Source organism: Microcaecilia unicolor, chromosome 4 (assembly GCF_901765095.1).
Source record: "Microcaecilia unicolor chromosome 4, aMicUni1.1, whole genome shotgun sequence".
In the NCBI taxonomy this organism is placed as follows: Eukaryota; Metazoa; Chordata; class Amphibia; order Gymnophiona; family Siphonopidae; genus Microcaecilia; species Microcaecilia unicolor.
Window position 1 is genome coordinate 223,639,764 of NC_044034.1, and position 15,374 is coordinate 223,655,137.

The 15,374-nt window shown below is 44.0% G+C and overlaps 1 protein-coding gene across 3 annotated transcripts in view; it reads left to right on the plus strand.

Moving 5' to 3' along the window:
* The window catches only part of LOC115469025, a 194,884-nt gene that overhangs the window by 103,608 nt on the left and 75,902 nt on the right, over positions 1 to 15,374 (plus strand). For all 3 annotated transcript variants that reach the window (XM_030201281.1, XM_030201279.1, XM_030201280.1), the window contains exon 8: positions 12,664 to 12,712. In XM_030201281.1, coding sequence (XP_030057141.1) covers positions 12,664 to 12,712 — 49 coding nt within the window. The remainder of the gene's footprint in view (positions 1 to 12,663; positions 12,713 to 15,374) is intronic.

Sequence of the window (15,374 nt, forward strand, 5' to 3'; positions counted from 1 at the left end):
ATTACACGTTGAATGAATTAATATTTTCTCCAATTTTTTTTAAATTTACTACTTTGTAGTTTCATTGCATGTCCCCTAGTCCTAGTATTTTTGGAAAGAGTAAACAAGTGATTCACATCTACCCGTTCCACTCCACTCATTATTTTATATACCTCTATCATATCTCCCCTCAGCCGTCTTTTCTCCAAGTTGAAGAGCTCTAGCCGCTTCAGCCTTTCCTCATAGGGAAGTCGTCAGCTTTGAATACCATTTCTGGCACCAGTATCTCTCCAAAATCTTTCTTGGTGAAAACCGAAGCAAAGAATTAATTTAATCTCTCTGCTATGGCTTTGTCTTCCCTGATTGCCTACAATATCCCTATAGGCGCCTACATGGTTAGCATGCGGACTAAGTGTAGGCGCACTAAAAACATTAATGCACCTTAGTAAACAGGGCCCATAATCACAATGTTTCATGAGAATGAAGAAATAGTACTCCCACATGTTATCTTAAGCCCACTCAAGCATCCACTTGAGAAATCCTTCAAAGTCAGGACAGCAAATAGGCTCTGCACGTAATCCAAAGGCTATATCATTTTTCTTCTCCTTCAGTCCCAACAGACTTGGCATTCCAGTGGCAAAGCATAGCCTGACTAACTGGCTAGTATTCTGTGTCCAGGACTGCTATGAGCAAACTGTTTTCCTTTTAATCATTAGAGTCGTACCTTTTCAGATTAGAGCCACTGTTCCTATCATAGCTCTTTTGATAATCTGAATGCTGGATAGCATATATAAAGTAGCTACTAGGTCTTCTCCATACTTCTATCTCATGTCACTGCTTGGACCAGAGTGCATTCAGTCAAGGAGTACCGAATGCCCTGACTGTAATCGAAACTACTGTCACTTCATCATCTGATTGGGCCACTCAACAATAGACATGATATCTATCAAGTTAAGCAGCACTGAGCTTAGGTGTCACCACTTGTGAACAAAGTATCTGTTTTCTCTTTTGACATGCAGAATGTAAAGTTGCTTACCTGAAACAGATTTTCTCCATAGACAGTATAATTAATTGGGCACATAATCCTTCCCACTTCCCCAAAAGTTGCATTAATCTTTGAGTTGTGTGTAGCAGCATGAGCAACAATGGGGCCTGGAGCCTTGACAAACACAGCAAAACAGAGATTTAAATGTTAAATAAAATTATCTATTTATCGATTGGGATTTATTAACCGTCTTTATGAAGAGATTCAACCAAGGTACAGTTTAACTTCAAATTTACATTTTTGTTAACAGCATAACAATAGTAAAACGAACAAGTATAAACATAAATACAATAAATGAGGTAAACTTGAAAACAGCAAATTGAATCCTAATCATAGGACTACCTTGAAATAGAATCAAAAATATTCACATTTAACAGCACTGAAATTCAAATAACAGAGATATAATACGATGTAAGCATAATAGTAATGAAATATCTAATAAGCACACAATTAGAACGTTCAAATAACATTGCTGTGATCCTAATGCTTTTCTACAATACAGCTTACCATGTAGCTGAGGTGCCAAATGCAGATATATAGATGAGAAAAGATGTATGGTGCAGTCAGTTGGAATAAATAAATGGGTGGCTAAACTAAAGGCAAGTTATTTGTACAGTTAATCAAGATTTAAGGAACTGATCTAAGTTACAGTGGGTGTAGCAAGCTAGCCCAGGTGCAGAATGGGTGTAGAGTCATTCACCCTATGTATTAAAGGCTTGGGAGAAGAGCCAGTCTTTTACCTGCTTCCCAGGTGCAGAATGGGTGCATAATCAGTCATTTTATGTATTAAAACTTGGAAGAAGAGCTAGGCTTTTACCTTCTTCCTGAAGTAGAGGTAGTCTCGAGTTATACACAGCCCCTGTGGGAGTAAATTCCAGAGCATGAGGGCTACTTCTGAGAAGGCTCACTGGCAGGTATCACATTGTATAATTTCCTTTGATGAGGGGACAGATAGTGATGCTCCTTGAGAGGATCTTAAAAGGTCTCAAAAGGTGTGTATAGAGCTAACTTATTCTTTAAGTACTCTGGCCATTTTGTCTGATAGCCTTGAAAATCAAACATAGAGTTTTAAATTTAGCTTTGTAAGGTACTGGTAGTCAGTGTTGTTTTTGCAGGAAGGGTGTGACATGGTCGCACTGTTTGCAGCCTTCTATCCTTTGTGCTGCAGCATTCTGAATTATTTGGAGCTGATATCAACTCTTTTTGGTTTGACCAGGGTACAAGGCATTACAATAGTCTAGTTGTGATGTTATCATGGCATGGATCACTGTGGTCAGACTCGTCTTTCCAATATATGGAGAGAGATTTCCTAGCTGCCATAGGTGATAGAGACAGTTTTTAAAGGTAATATGAATTAGCAGAATCAGAGTCAGTGATGAGTCTAGCAGTATCCCAAGATTCCTGACCTGTGATTTTAGGGGAAATTCATATGTCCCAAAAGGTATTTTGAAGTAGGGTATTTGTCCACTTGTGTTAGGTACCTAAAGAATCTCTGTTTTGCTTGGGTTCAGGCAGAGTTTATTGTTGTTTGCCCATTCCTGAGTTGCAGTTAGGCAGGCAGACAGAGCTGTGGGTAGATCTGGTTCAATGGGTATGAGTAGTCGCACATCATCGGCATAGATGTAGAGTTTTGTGTCCATCGACTGAAGCAGCTCAGCCAGTTTAGTGTCCAAGGCAATGATGTGCTGTTGCTGAACGGAACTGATTGTTGGATTTAAACCATGTAAATACTGTGCCACTGATACCTGCTTCTGCCAGCCTTGTAAGCATGATTATATATTCCACAGTGTCAAAGGCGGCTGAGAAATCCAGCAACACTAGTATCGAGGCAGATCCCCTGTCACGATTTCTGTGCAGATCATCAAGAAGAGACACAAGAACAGTCTCTGTTCCATACCTAGGTCTGCAGGGAAATGGGTGGCCTGTTTCCTTCATAGTTCAGGAGAAAATAAACCCAAAAATCAGTCCTTGTATTAATAAAGATCTCTCCTGTGGCCTGCTTTTTCAGGGCCACGGCGTATTCTAGTCTGTCTCTCAAAAGGCAGCAGAAACAGCTTGTCTCTGGCATGGAGTATCAGAGTTAAAGTTCTGTCTAACACAGGCCAAGTTTGGCCCTGAATTCCAAAGTTACAAGCTAGCAGGGTTCCGAGATAAACTTGACCTACCTGAATGGAGCTTCTGTAGCTTACAAAAAAATGATGGAGGCACGCATAAGAGGGCTTCTCTCCTCTGGGCCTCCCTGACTGAGCTGTGCCTTGACCATGCCCTCCCTGCTCTGCTTCTGCTGAGTTATCTTTTCCAGATTGTAGCTTGACTTTTAAGGTGACTAAGAGGCTGCGGTAACTTCCTGTAGACTCCCTCACACTGTGATACTAACTGAGAGGACTGAGGAGATGGCTATGTGCAGAAGGGCTGTACTTGCTTAGAACTTTATTTTCTAATCTCTGGGAAAGATGTTCTGTACTGGCACTGTGGGGTATAAGCCCAGGTGTACCTTATTAATGCTACTATCTACAAAGGATGCCTGTTACGGGTGAGCAACTTTTGCATTAGACTAGCTTGAGTTCAGTTGAGTTTTTCAATTTTCCAAAAATCCACAGTAGATTTTTCTTTTCTGTCTCACCTCATCAGAAGATGTGTGAGAAAGGAAAGACTTCATGCATCAGTGGGGAAATTAGAAGGATGGAGGGAACAGAATTTAATGGTGTCAGAGAAGGGATAGGGCTTGACGAGCCATTATGCATGGAAGAGAGATACACAGCTCAAAGTATCAGCAGCTGTGGGGCTAGTAGAGAGGGCGGAACCTTTCTCAGTAGGTTGAAACGAATATGCCTCTGCAAAGTTAGCAGAGGTGAGAACTTTACATTATTTGATGTTTTGCCTCACCTAAAGCTTATAATGGAAATTATAATGGAAAACAAACTATATGCAATACAGTTCGTTAACTTCATTTATTAACAAAGCTCACTAAACTCATAGCACAATTTAGGTCCTTGTATTTCAAAAGAATCTTTACAAGTGGACTGTAATTTTAACATTACTTGGAATTTCCAAAAAGACCCTGTGAAACAGAGAAATATAAGGAAAAGAATGTAGACAGATAAAAGCCATATGGTCTATCCAGTCTGGCCAACCATGCCATTTATTCTCCATGTCACTCCCTTAGAAATCCTTTGTATTTGTCCATTTCAATAGAGTCGTCCCTTCTCTTTGGCTTTTTGGGATGGTACTTTTGCCTTTTTCTTTTTGTTAAAATATATTGAGATCTTAGTCTGTCTCCATATGCTTTATGACAAAGATCACTAACCATATTAGTAGCCATCCTCTGGACCAGTGGCGTAGCTAGATGGGGCCACGGGGCCTAGGCCCCCCAAATTTTGTCCGGGCTCCTGGTTTTGCTGGCGTGGGTCCCCAACCTCCACCAGCTGAAGCCTTCTTCAATGCTGGTCTCCGGCGCACCGCGTTCCTTGCCCTGTGCTCTTTCTTCCTCCTGACGTCCTGCACGTTCCTTTAAGTGAAACTGAGCATGCTCAGTTTCACGTACAGGAGCGTGCACAGGACATCAGCAAGAAGAAAGAGCAGGGCAGCGAACAGGGCTGTGCCGGAGACCGACGTTGAAAAAGGCTTCAGCTGGCGGGGGTTGGGGACCCCCACCAGCAAAGGTATTTGCTTTTTTGGGGGAAGCGGTGAGGAGGTGAGGGGAAGTGGTGAGGCGGGGTGAGGCGGCAGACTAAAATGTTCCCCCCCACCTTGGGTTCTGGCCCCCTCCCACCACGAGGTCTGGCTACGCCCCTGCTCTGGACAGACTCCATCCTGTTTATATCTTTTTGAAGGTGCGGTCTCTAGCATTGTACACAATATTCTAAATGAAGTCTCATACAGGGGCATCATCACCCCCTTTTCCTACTGGCCATTCCTCTCCCTATGTACCCAAGTATCCTTCTAGCTTTCGCCTTTTCTACCTGTTTGGCTACCTTAAGATCATTACATACAATCACACCCAAGTCCCGCTCCTCTTTCGCGCACAAAAGTTCTTCATCCCCTAAACAGTACCATTCCCTCAAGTTTTTGCAGCCCAAATGTATGAGCCTACAGTTTTTTTGCATTACATCTTAGCTTCTAAATTCCAGACAACTCCTCTAGCCTTCACTAAGTCCTTCCTCATGTCATCCACACCATCATGGGTGTATACCCCATTGCAGATTTTGGTATCATCTGCAAAGATCAAACCTTACCAGACAACCTTTCTGTAATATCACTTACAAGAACAACTGGCCCAAGAACTGAAACTTGCAGCACACCACTGGTCACTTCCTTTTCCTCAGAATGAGCTCCATTTACCACTACCCTTTATTGCTTCCACACAACCAGTTCCTAACCTAGTTAGTCACGTTAGGGCCCATAGCAAGGGCACTTAGTTTACTTATTAGTAGTCTATGCGGAACCGTGTCAAAGGCTTAGCTAAAATCTAAATACGAAGAAGCCTAACCAGCTTATAATTGAAAAAGAAAAACGCCTATATTGCGACCCAAATCGGGAGATAGATGTTTATCTCACAAAAACGAATAAAGCGGTATAATCGAAAGCCGAATTTGGACGTTTTCAACTGCACTCCGTCGCGGATGCGGACAAAGTTGATGGGGGGCGTGGTGAAGGCGGAACTGGGGCGTGGTTATCGGGCGATCAGAGATGGGCGCCTTTCGCCGATAATGGAAGAAAAATATGCGTTTTTAGCGAGAATTTAGGGCACTTTTCCTGGACCCTGTTTTTCCACTAATAAGGCCCCGAAAAGTGCCCTAAATGACCAGATGACCACTGGAGGGAATCGGGGATGACCTCCCCTGACTCCCCCAGTGGTCACAAACCCCCTCCCACCACAAAATATGCCGTTTCACAACTTTTTATTTTCACCCTCAAATGTCATACCCACCTCCCTGGCAGCAGTATGCAGGTCACTGGAGCAGTTATTAGGGGGTGCAGTGGACTTCAGGCAGGTGGACCCAGGCCCATCTCCCCCCCCACCTGTTACACTTGTGCTGGTAAATGGGAGCCCTCCAAACCACCCCCCAAACCCACTGTACCCACATGTAGGTGCCCCCCTTCACCCCTTAGGGCTATAGTAATGGTGTAGACTTGTGGGCAGTGGGTTTTGAGGGGGATTTGGGGGGCTCAACACACAAGGGAAGGGTGCTATGCACCTGGGAGCTCTTTTACCTTTTTTTTTTTTTTGTAAAAGTGCCCCCTAGGGTGCCCGGTTGGTGTCCTGGCATGTGAGGGGGACCAGTGCACTACGAATCCTGGCCCCTCCCACGAACAAATGCCTTGGATTTATTCGTTTTTGAGCTGGACGCTTTCATTTTCCATTATCGCTGAAAAACAAAAATGCCCAGCTCACAAATTGTCGAATAAAACATGGACGTCTATTTTTTTTCGAAAATACGGTTCGTTCCGCCCCTTCACGGACCAGTTCTCGGAGTTAAACGCCCATGGAGATAGACGTTTTCATTCAATTATGCCCCTCCATGTCATTTTAAAACAGTTTTATTTATTTATTTACTACTTAAAAAACCCTTTTTGTTTTAGTGTTTAGAGTGATACATTTTAATGCTACCAATTTACACTGGTTGTCTTGTTTTCAATATCAAAAGGAGCATATAGTCTATCCTTATTACAGCAATATTCAAATTATTCATCCAGTGTCCTTAGTCTATGTGATAACCCAAATGGTGTGACTGCTGTCCCAATTCACTCATTAATGATCTATAACTTTACTGTGCGCACAAATCCATTGTAAAATCATTAGTATCTAGTGGTCTTGATCAATCAGAGTGACACGCAATCACCCCTATGCTTGGCTGATTATATTCTGCTGTTTGGTCGTGGCAACTCCATAATACAAAGTCCAAAACACAAACCGGTGTAGCACTCGTGATTATGTGAGAACAACCAAATCTTCTAAACCCTTGCTCCGTTCCCGACATGGAACTCCATAAACCTCATCAGGAGAACAGAGCTTAATAAAATTCTTACAACTTATTCCCACAGCTTTTCTTGGAGGAGAAATATGTACTCCAACACCTCAAGTCTTCGCAGAAAAGAGGTCTTTGGTTTCTTGAAAAATCACATATGTTTTTTTTTTAATTCAGCTTAAAAGTTCATTCCTTTTAAACCAGGTGGAGAGATCTCTTAGACAAATATCTAAATCTCTGCATCAAATCAGTCTGATCCTGCTAAAAATCTATCCACAATTGCAAGTCATCTGCAAGCAAATGATATTTAACACCATGTTGTTCTATAATAGGAACTATTGAACTTAAGTTCAAATTAAAGAAAAATGGTGACAATGCCAGATGGCATGAAACCCCTAAATATACTTTTCCCTCCACCAATCTTTCACCCTTCTCCATACCTTTTTTTTCCATGGGTAAAAGTACCCATGTTCTAAACAATGTGGGTACTTTTTACATGTGGGGCTCGGAGACAATTTTTAGCAGAACGTTTTATCTGGTAAAGAAATGACTACCTAAACAGAAGCTGTCAAAAATGCTCTCTCTCATAAATAATTATGAAAAAAATTTAAACTGTAAAACTGTAAAGTTTTCAAGTTAAAATATTGTTTCAATTGATCAAAATTGATGGAGAAAGGCTTCAAGGTAATCTCACAAAACTGAGTGAATTAACAATAGTGGTAGATGAGTCTCATTATAGGTAAGAACATAAGAGTTGCCATAGTGGGTCAGAGCAATGGTCCATCTAGCCTGGTATCCTGTTTTCCAAACAGTGGCCAAGACAGGTCACAAATACCTTGGCAGAAACCCACATTGTGGCAACATTCCATACTACAAATCCCAGGGCAAGCAGTTGCTTCCCATATCTAACAGACTAAGGGCTTTTCCTCCAGGAATTTGTCCAAACCTGTTTTAAGCCCAGATACACTAACCACTGTTACATATCCTCCGGGGCAAAGAGTTCCAGAGCTTAACTATTTATTGAGTGAAAAAATATTTCCTACTGTTTGTTTTAAAAGTATTTCCATGTATCTTCCTTGAGTGACCCCTAGTCTTTGTACTTTTGGAACGTGTAAAAAAAATTGATTTACTTCTACTCGTTGTACACCACTCAGGATTTTGTAGACCTCAAATCATATCCCCCCTCATCTGTCTCTTTTCCAAGCTGAAGTGCCCTAACCTCTTTTTCATTTCCTCATAAGAAAGTAGTTCCATTCCCTTTATCATTTTGGTCACTCTTCTTTGAACCTTTTCCAATTCTGCTAAATCTTTTTTGAGATATGGCGACCAGAGCTGAATGCAATACTCAAGGTGTGGACATACCATGGAGCAATACAGAGGCATTATAATATTTTCGGTCTTATTCACCATCCCTTTCCTAATAATTCCTAGCATCCTGTTTGCTTTTTTGGCTGCGGCCAAACACTGAGCAGAAGATTTCAGCTTATTATCTACAATGACACCTAGATCTTTTTCTTGAGTGCTGAGCCACCAGGTAGACCCTAGCATCAATTAACTATGATTCAGATTATTCTTTCCAATGTGCATCCCCTTTCATTCAGGGCCGGTCTTAAGGCGAGGCGGCCGCATAGGGCCCCGCGCGGCGCGCCTAAGGTTGCCCCGCCCCGACCGCCCGAGTTCCAGTCCTCCCTCCCTCCCTCGGATGGCGCGCGACGGCAGAGTGGTGGGGGCGGTCCGCCCTGGCTGTCAGCGGGTGGGGGGTGCCCTGCACCCGCTGCTCCCACCCTGTCCTATCTTTAAAAAAAGACTGTGGAAGCGCCAGAGGGACAGGCAGCGCCTCGTGTCTGCCCTCCCTGCTACTAAAAATGTCTTCGACGTCGTCATTGGGCCTTCTCACATTGAGTCCCGCCCTTCTCTGAGGTAACTTACAATTACCGCGAGGGTGGGTGGGACTCAATGTGAGAAGGCCCAATGACGACGTCGAAGACATTTTTAGTAGCAGGGAGGGCAGACACGAGGTGCTGCCTGTCCCCTCTGGCGCTTCCAAATTCTTTTTTTAAAGCCAGTGAGGGTGGTGGGGACCGGAGAACAAAGCTAGTAGGTAGGTTGGGGGGGGGGAGACTCAGATGGGAGAAGGGTGTGTGGGGTGGGGGGAAGGGTGGGGAGGGGGTTCTCAAATGGGAAGGAGACTACTACTTAACATTTCTAAAGCTGAGGTGGGGAGGGGGTTCACGGATGGGAGAAGGGGGTGGGGAGGGGGTTCTTGGATGGTTAAAGGGGACGGGTGGGGAGGGGACTGGGGTTCTTGGATGGGAAAAGGGGACTGAGGAGGGAGTTCTCGGATGTGAGAAGGGGACGGGTGGGGAGGGGACTGGGGTTCTTGGATGGGAGAAGGGGACCGAGGTGGGGAGGGGGTTCACGGATGGGAGAAGGGGGTGGGGAGGGGGTTCTTGGATGGTTAAAGGGGACGGGTGAGGAGGGGACTGGGGTTCTTGGATGGGAGAAGGGGACTGAGGAGGGAGTTCTCGGATGTGAGAAGGGGACAGGTGGGGAGGGGACTGGGGTTCTTGGATGGGAGAAGGGGACCGAGGTGGGGAGGGGGTTCACGGATGGGAGAAGGGGGTGGGGAGGGGGTTCTTGGATGGTTAAAGGGGACGGGTGGGGAGGGGACTGGGGTTCTTGGATGGGAGAAGGGGACTGGGGAGGGGCTTCTCGGATGGAGGGGGCAGGCACTGGGGTCTGAGAAGTGGCCATATGGGAAAATGGGGGCCATGCCTGGGGCTGGTGGGAAAATGGGGCATGCGTGGGTCAGGTGGGAGAATGGTTCTGAAAAGGGGGCCCTAATACAAGGCATGTGGATGAAGGGGGCTGGAACTGGGGGCTGAAAAGGAGGGTAGGTGGGATAAGGGGGCTAGTACTGGGACTGGAGGCTGAAAACGGGATAGGGAGAAGTGGCTGGGGGGCTGAAGCTCGGGACTGGTGGGAGAAAAGGGCTGGGGCTGAAATGGGGGACTGGTGGGATAGTGGGGCTGGAACTGGGGACTGAAAAAGGGGCGGAGAGAGGGGCAGATCCTGGATGGGGTAGCGAGAGGGAGGGCAAACCCCGGATGGATGGGAGAGGGAGGTCAAATTGTGGATTGAAGGGGCAGAGAGAAAGGGCAGACAGTGGATGGCAGGGATAGAAAGGGCAGACAGTGAATGGATGGGGGAGAGAGAGAGAGAGGGGGCAGACAGGGGCAGATGGTGGATGGATCATGGAAGGGGCAGAGATAGAGGGCAGACATTGGATGGAGGGGACAGCAGAGAGGGCAGACACTGGATGACAGATGCTGGATGGAAGGAAGACAGTGAAAAGAAGATGAGGAAAGCAGAAACTAGAGACAACAAACTGTAAATAAAATATATATCTTTATTTTTTTGCTTTAGGATATAGTATTGTAGCTGTGTTAATAAATGTTTATAAATAGAACATGTAAATAAGGTAATCTTTTTATTGGACTAATTTTAATACATTTCGACTTAACTTTCAGAGAAGAAAACCCCCTTCCTCAGGTCAGGATAGGATACTGTAACAGTACTATACTGTATTGACCTGAGGAAGGAGATTTTGGCCTCTGGAAGCCAAATGTATTAGTCCAATAAAATGGGATTATTTTATTTTCTGTATTTGTTTTATTTCTATTTGTTAATTTGTAAAGTGGTGATTGGTATTTGTTAGTTTTTTCAAATTTACATCTGCTGTCTTTATATTTTGCACAGTACTAGGGGTCATTTTCTGTTTCTGTGGTGTTGAATTGTATGCAGAGTCTGGCATCTTGGGGGTTCAGTTTAATTTTTGTCTAAATAGAAAGTTTAAATATTACTACTTATTCTATAGTGGATTAGGGTGTATCTGTGTTTGTGAAAAAGACATGGCTTTCAGTTGGCATTGTGCAGGATCGACGATCTGTACTATTCTGTCAGGTTTCATTTTACAATAGGTGAATTGATGTTCTAGTGCTCACTGTAGTGTTTTAAGATGTTTTCCTTTTCTTTGTGTGATTCGTAGAAATGACTGCTTATGGTATGGTAGAATTGCTCAATAGGTCCTAGAGTGTTTTGTATTCTCGGCATACCTAGTACTGGATTTTGGAGGGGGTGTTAAAAAATGACCGGGAGGGAGGGGGGCCTTGGAGCTGGGAGCCCTAGGGGGGGAAGCCCTGGAGCTGGGGACCTTGGAGCTCAGAGGGAGCAGCCCGGGAACTCAGAGGGAGGGGTAGCCGGCCCTGGAGCTAGGGTGGGGGCGGAGTTAGGTGGGGGCAGGGCTAGGGTGGGGCCCCATCAAATTGGTCTGCATAGGGCCCCGCACTTGCTAAGACCGGCCCTGCTTTCATTTATCAACGTTAAATTTCATCTGCCATTTGGATGCTCAGTCTTCCAATTTCCTATGGTCTTCCTGCAATATTTCACAGTCCGCACGTTGTTTTAACAACCTTGAATAGTTTTGTATCCTCTGCAAATTTAATCACCTCACTCATCGTTCTGATTTCCATACCATTTATAAATATGTTAAATATCACTGATCCCATTACAGATCTCTGCGGCACTCCACTGTTCACCCTCCTCCATTGAGAGAAATGACCATTTAATCCTATCCTCTGTTTTCTGTCCAATAACCAATTCTTAATCCACACCAGACCTTGCCTCCTATCCCATGATATTTAATTTTCTTAGGAGTCTCTCATGAGGAACTGGATGTTGAAATGGCAAATGACATCTGACATTTTTCAGAAAAGCTTTCTGAAAATCTAGATACACATCAACCGGCTCACCTTTAGCCACATGTTTATTCACGCCTTCAAAGAAATGAAGCAGATTGGTAAGGCAAGACTTCCTTTTGCTGAAGCCATGCTGACTCTATCCAATTAAACCATGTTTGTCTACATGTTCTGTAATTTTATTCTTTATATGTTTCCACTATTTTGCCTGGCACCGACATCAGGCTTACCAGTTTTTAATTTTCCAGATCACCCCTAGAACCCTTTTTAAAAATCAGCGTCTCATTGGCCACCTTCCAATCTTCAGGTACTATGGATGATTTTATTGACAGGTTACATGTTACTAACAGCAGATCAGCAGTCTCATGCTTGAGTTCTTTGAGTACCCTTGAATGTTTGCCATCCAGTCCAGTTGATTTACTACTCTTTAACTTGTCAATTTGGCTCAGTACGTCTTCCAGATTCACAGAGATTTCTTTCAGTTCCTCTGCATTATCACCCTTGAAAACCAAAGTAATTCACTTAGGCTGAATAATCCAAATTTCTTTTATAAAGTAACAGGCTCACAAAGGCCGATATAGGCATTCTTAGATAATTTAGGAATGAAATAGATAATGTGATTATGCCATTATACTAATCAATGATGCTCTCACATCTTCCTCTGTGGGCAGTTCTAGTCATCCTATTTAATAAAGGACATAGAACACCTAGAAAATATACCTGGAAAGGACAGCATATGATTGGGTTTGGAAAAACTTCCATACAAGAGGTTCAAAAATTCTCATGGTACAAGAACTAAAGACTATGTGGGGGAGGAAAAAGAATCCTAACTTGTTATACATGATGCTGAACTAGCTATATACTTCCCCAACAGTCACAGACTTCTTTAACTTTTCTCTATAACTCTCCACAGACAGCAGGCATTGTTTGATGTCCTCTCAGCATATTCCGTTTATAACACGGTAAGTATTTCTCAAGTATGTGGAATACAATTTTATGTGGAAGTCAGCACTAGGTCTTGATTTCAGGGCCTGTTAGTGACTTGCTTTGCTTTTATGATCTTCTAATGCTCATTCCAAGCAAAATAGGATTAATATTCAGCATGGTTTAAGTGGGCAAGAGAGACGACTCTTCGCTTAAACCATTCTGAGCAGGCCAACTGCCAATATTCTTCAGCTGCACTTAACCAAGCAGTGTTGCTGAATATCAGTACTAACCGCACCATTGAATTTGGGCAATGGAGGGGCATTCTGTTGGTAGAGTCAGCGAGGAGCTGGGAGGTTTGTAGGCACCAGTAATGTTCAGTGCTGATGCTTCCATAACAAAGTGCCCTGATAGGACAGCTTTTTTATGCACTGAATATTGGGTGCTGGCACTGAATATTGGCCAGCACCTGCATAACTTCTGTGTTGTGACATGAACATGAGCTGAAACTCCCTTCCAGACCTGCCCCCCTTCCCCAAGCATAGTGCCCATTCCTGGCCCTCCCACTCCCCCAACAATAGCACTCCTTATCTCCCTACACCCTGTAGGTCCCCTGGGCCTACCTTAACATTCCTTTTGGTCCGGCAGTAGCTCCTACCTATGCTGGCTCTAGCTTTAAAATGGCTTCTATGAACTCTACTGGGTCTCAAAGTACTACTGCTATACCACGAGACTGCTGCTAGAATTCACAGCAGCCATTTTGAGACCAGAGCTGGCATGGTCAGTAGCCACTAAGGATCACTCTTGCCTGGAATACCCTGCTAGACCACTAGGGAATTCTAAAATAGACCTGGCATGGCCTACAGGAGCTGTGGGATTGCTATTCTTATGGGGGGACATCAGGAAGGAGGCACTATATGGGGAAGGGAAGGTCCGTGAGAGGATGCTGCTCTTGGATGGGAGCAGTCGGAACTGGGGGGAGGGGGAGGAATTGGAGATCCTTTTATGCGGTTCCTGGCTGAATATAGGCCAGGATTCACATTAGTCCTGGTGGCCAACACATGTCCAGTCTGTCCCAGATAGTCAATGGCAGTGGCCAGACATGACCCGGCATTGAATATCTGGATCTAATTTAGTCATGCATATTCATTGTGGGTATCTAGAAAACCTTACTAGGCATGTACCTAGGACAGGGTTGAGAACCCTTGTTACAGAGTAACCAGCTTATTGAGGTGTGAGCGTTCAAGGATGAATCCGCTTTGTCAGATGTCATGGACACTTGTCCTCATGTCTCAGGAAATTGGCTAAACTATAAAGTGCCACCAGCTTCTGTCATTTTTACTATTCCAGACTAATAAGTCTACCCCTCTGAAGTTTTCCTGGGTAGTGATTCCTAATAAGGAACTGTGACGAAACAGTGTGTTTTAAGCCTGTAGAATTGCCTTTATTGATTCTTGAAGTGCATTTCTCTAGTTTGGCTAGCAGGTGGTGCATGTTTTTTTTTTTTCTTACATTTGTACCCCGTGCTTTCCCACTCATAGCAGGCTCAATGCGGCTTACATATTATATACATGTACTTATTTGTACCTGGGGTAATGGAGGGTTAAAGTGACTTGCCCAGAGTCACAAGGAGCTGCCTGTGCCTGCAGTGGGAATCGAACCCAGTTCCCCAGGACCAAAGTCCACCACTGTAACCACTAGGCCACTCCTCCACTCCAAAGAACTGACCTTTTCCTTCATTAGTTAACACAGATAAAGAAAATGCCTGCAGTGATGTGACTGGCTTTTTTTGAATGTTGTTCTTCTGGGCTCTGATTGGCCTGGAGTTTGAAATTACCCAGTAGTATTGACTTTTGCTTCAGTTTTAGCCAGGAAGAGAGAGAGAGAAGTTATATGTCCTGATCTTCCCATGTACGTTTTGGAAAGTAAATGTTTAGTTAGTGTTATAATTGATCCATATTTCAGTTACCTGTTATTTTTTGCTGATTGCACTTTTTCTGTCCACAGTTCAATATTTTTATGAAAATAAACAATTGTTTGTTCACCTTGCTTGTCTGGACTGAAAGAATCTTGGTGGTTTGTATATTGGGTCTGTGAGTGCTTTCTGGGAGCTTTGGGACCACTGGGAGTGTGGCTCCAGTAACCTAGAAATCACTGGGGATAATTTGAGAGCAGGAGACTTACCCAGATGCAGTTGTGACCCGGTCAGTGAGAGGAGGTTGCTAGTGTAGAGCACAAGTGGCAGGTGCAGACGCACCTGAGCTGTGCTGGGGATAGACCCTCTAAGTGGCCATGGGGTAACCCCAGGCAGATGGTTAGATGTTTCGTGGCAGGGGCCTGCCATTGTTTTCCTGGAATTAGGATTAATTCTTCCTATTTGCATCACTTTAAATTTAATTTGTCATTTAGTTACCCAGTTCTCGATCTGGCAAGGACCTTCTGCAGTTCTTCAATGTCTTCTTGTGTTGTAAAAAATTTGAATATTTTGTGTCATCTGCAAACTTGATCATTTCAGAGATTACTTCCTGTAACAGAGAATTAACAAATAAGTTAAAGGCGGTGGTCTCAGCCAGATCACCAAAGGCACACCACCATTTACGACTTTCATCTTTCCATTTAGTGTTACTTTTTGCTTCCTGTCTGTTTGACCAGTTACCAATCCACAGTAAAGCCTTGCCTTACATCCCATAAAGTGTCTGT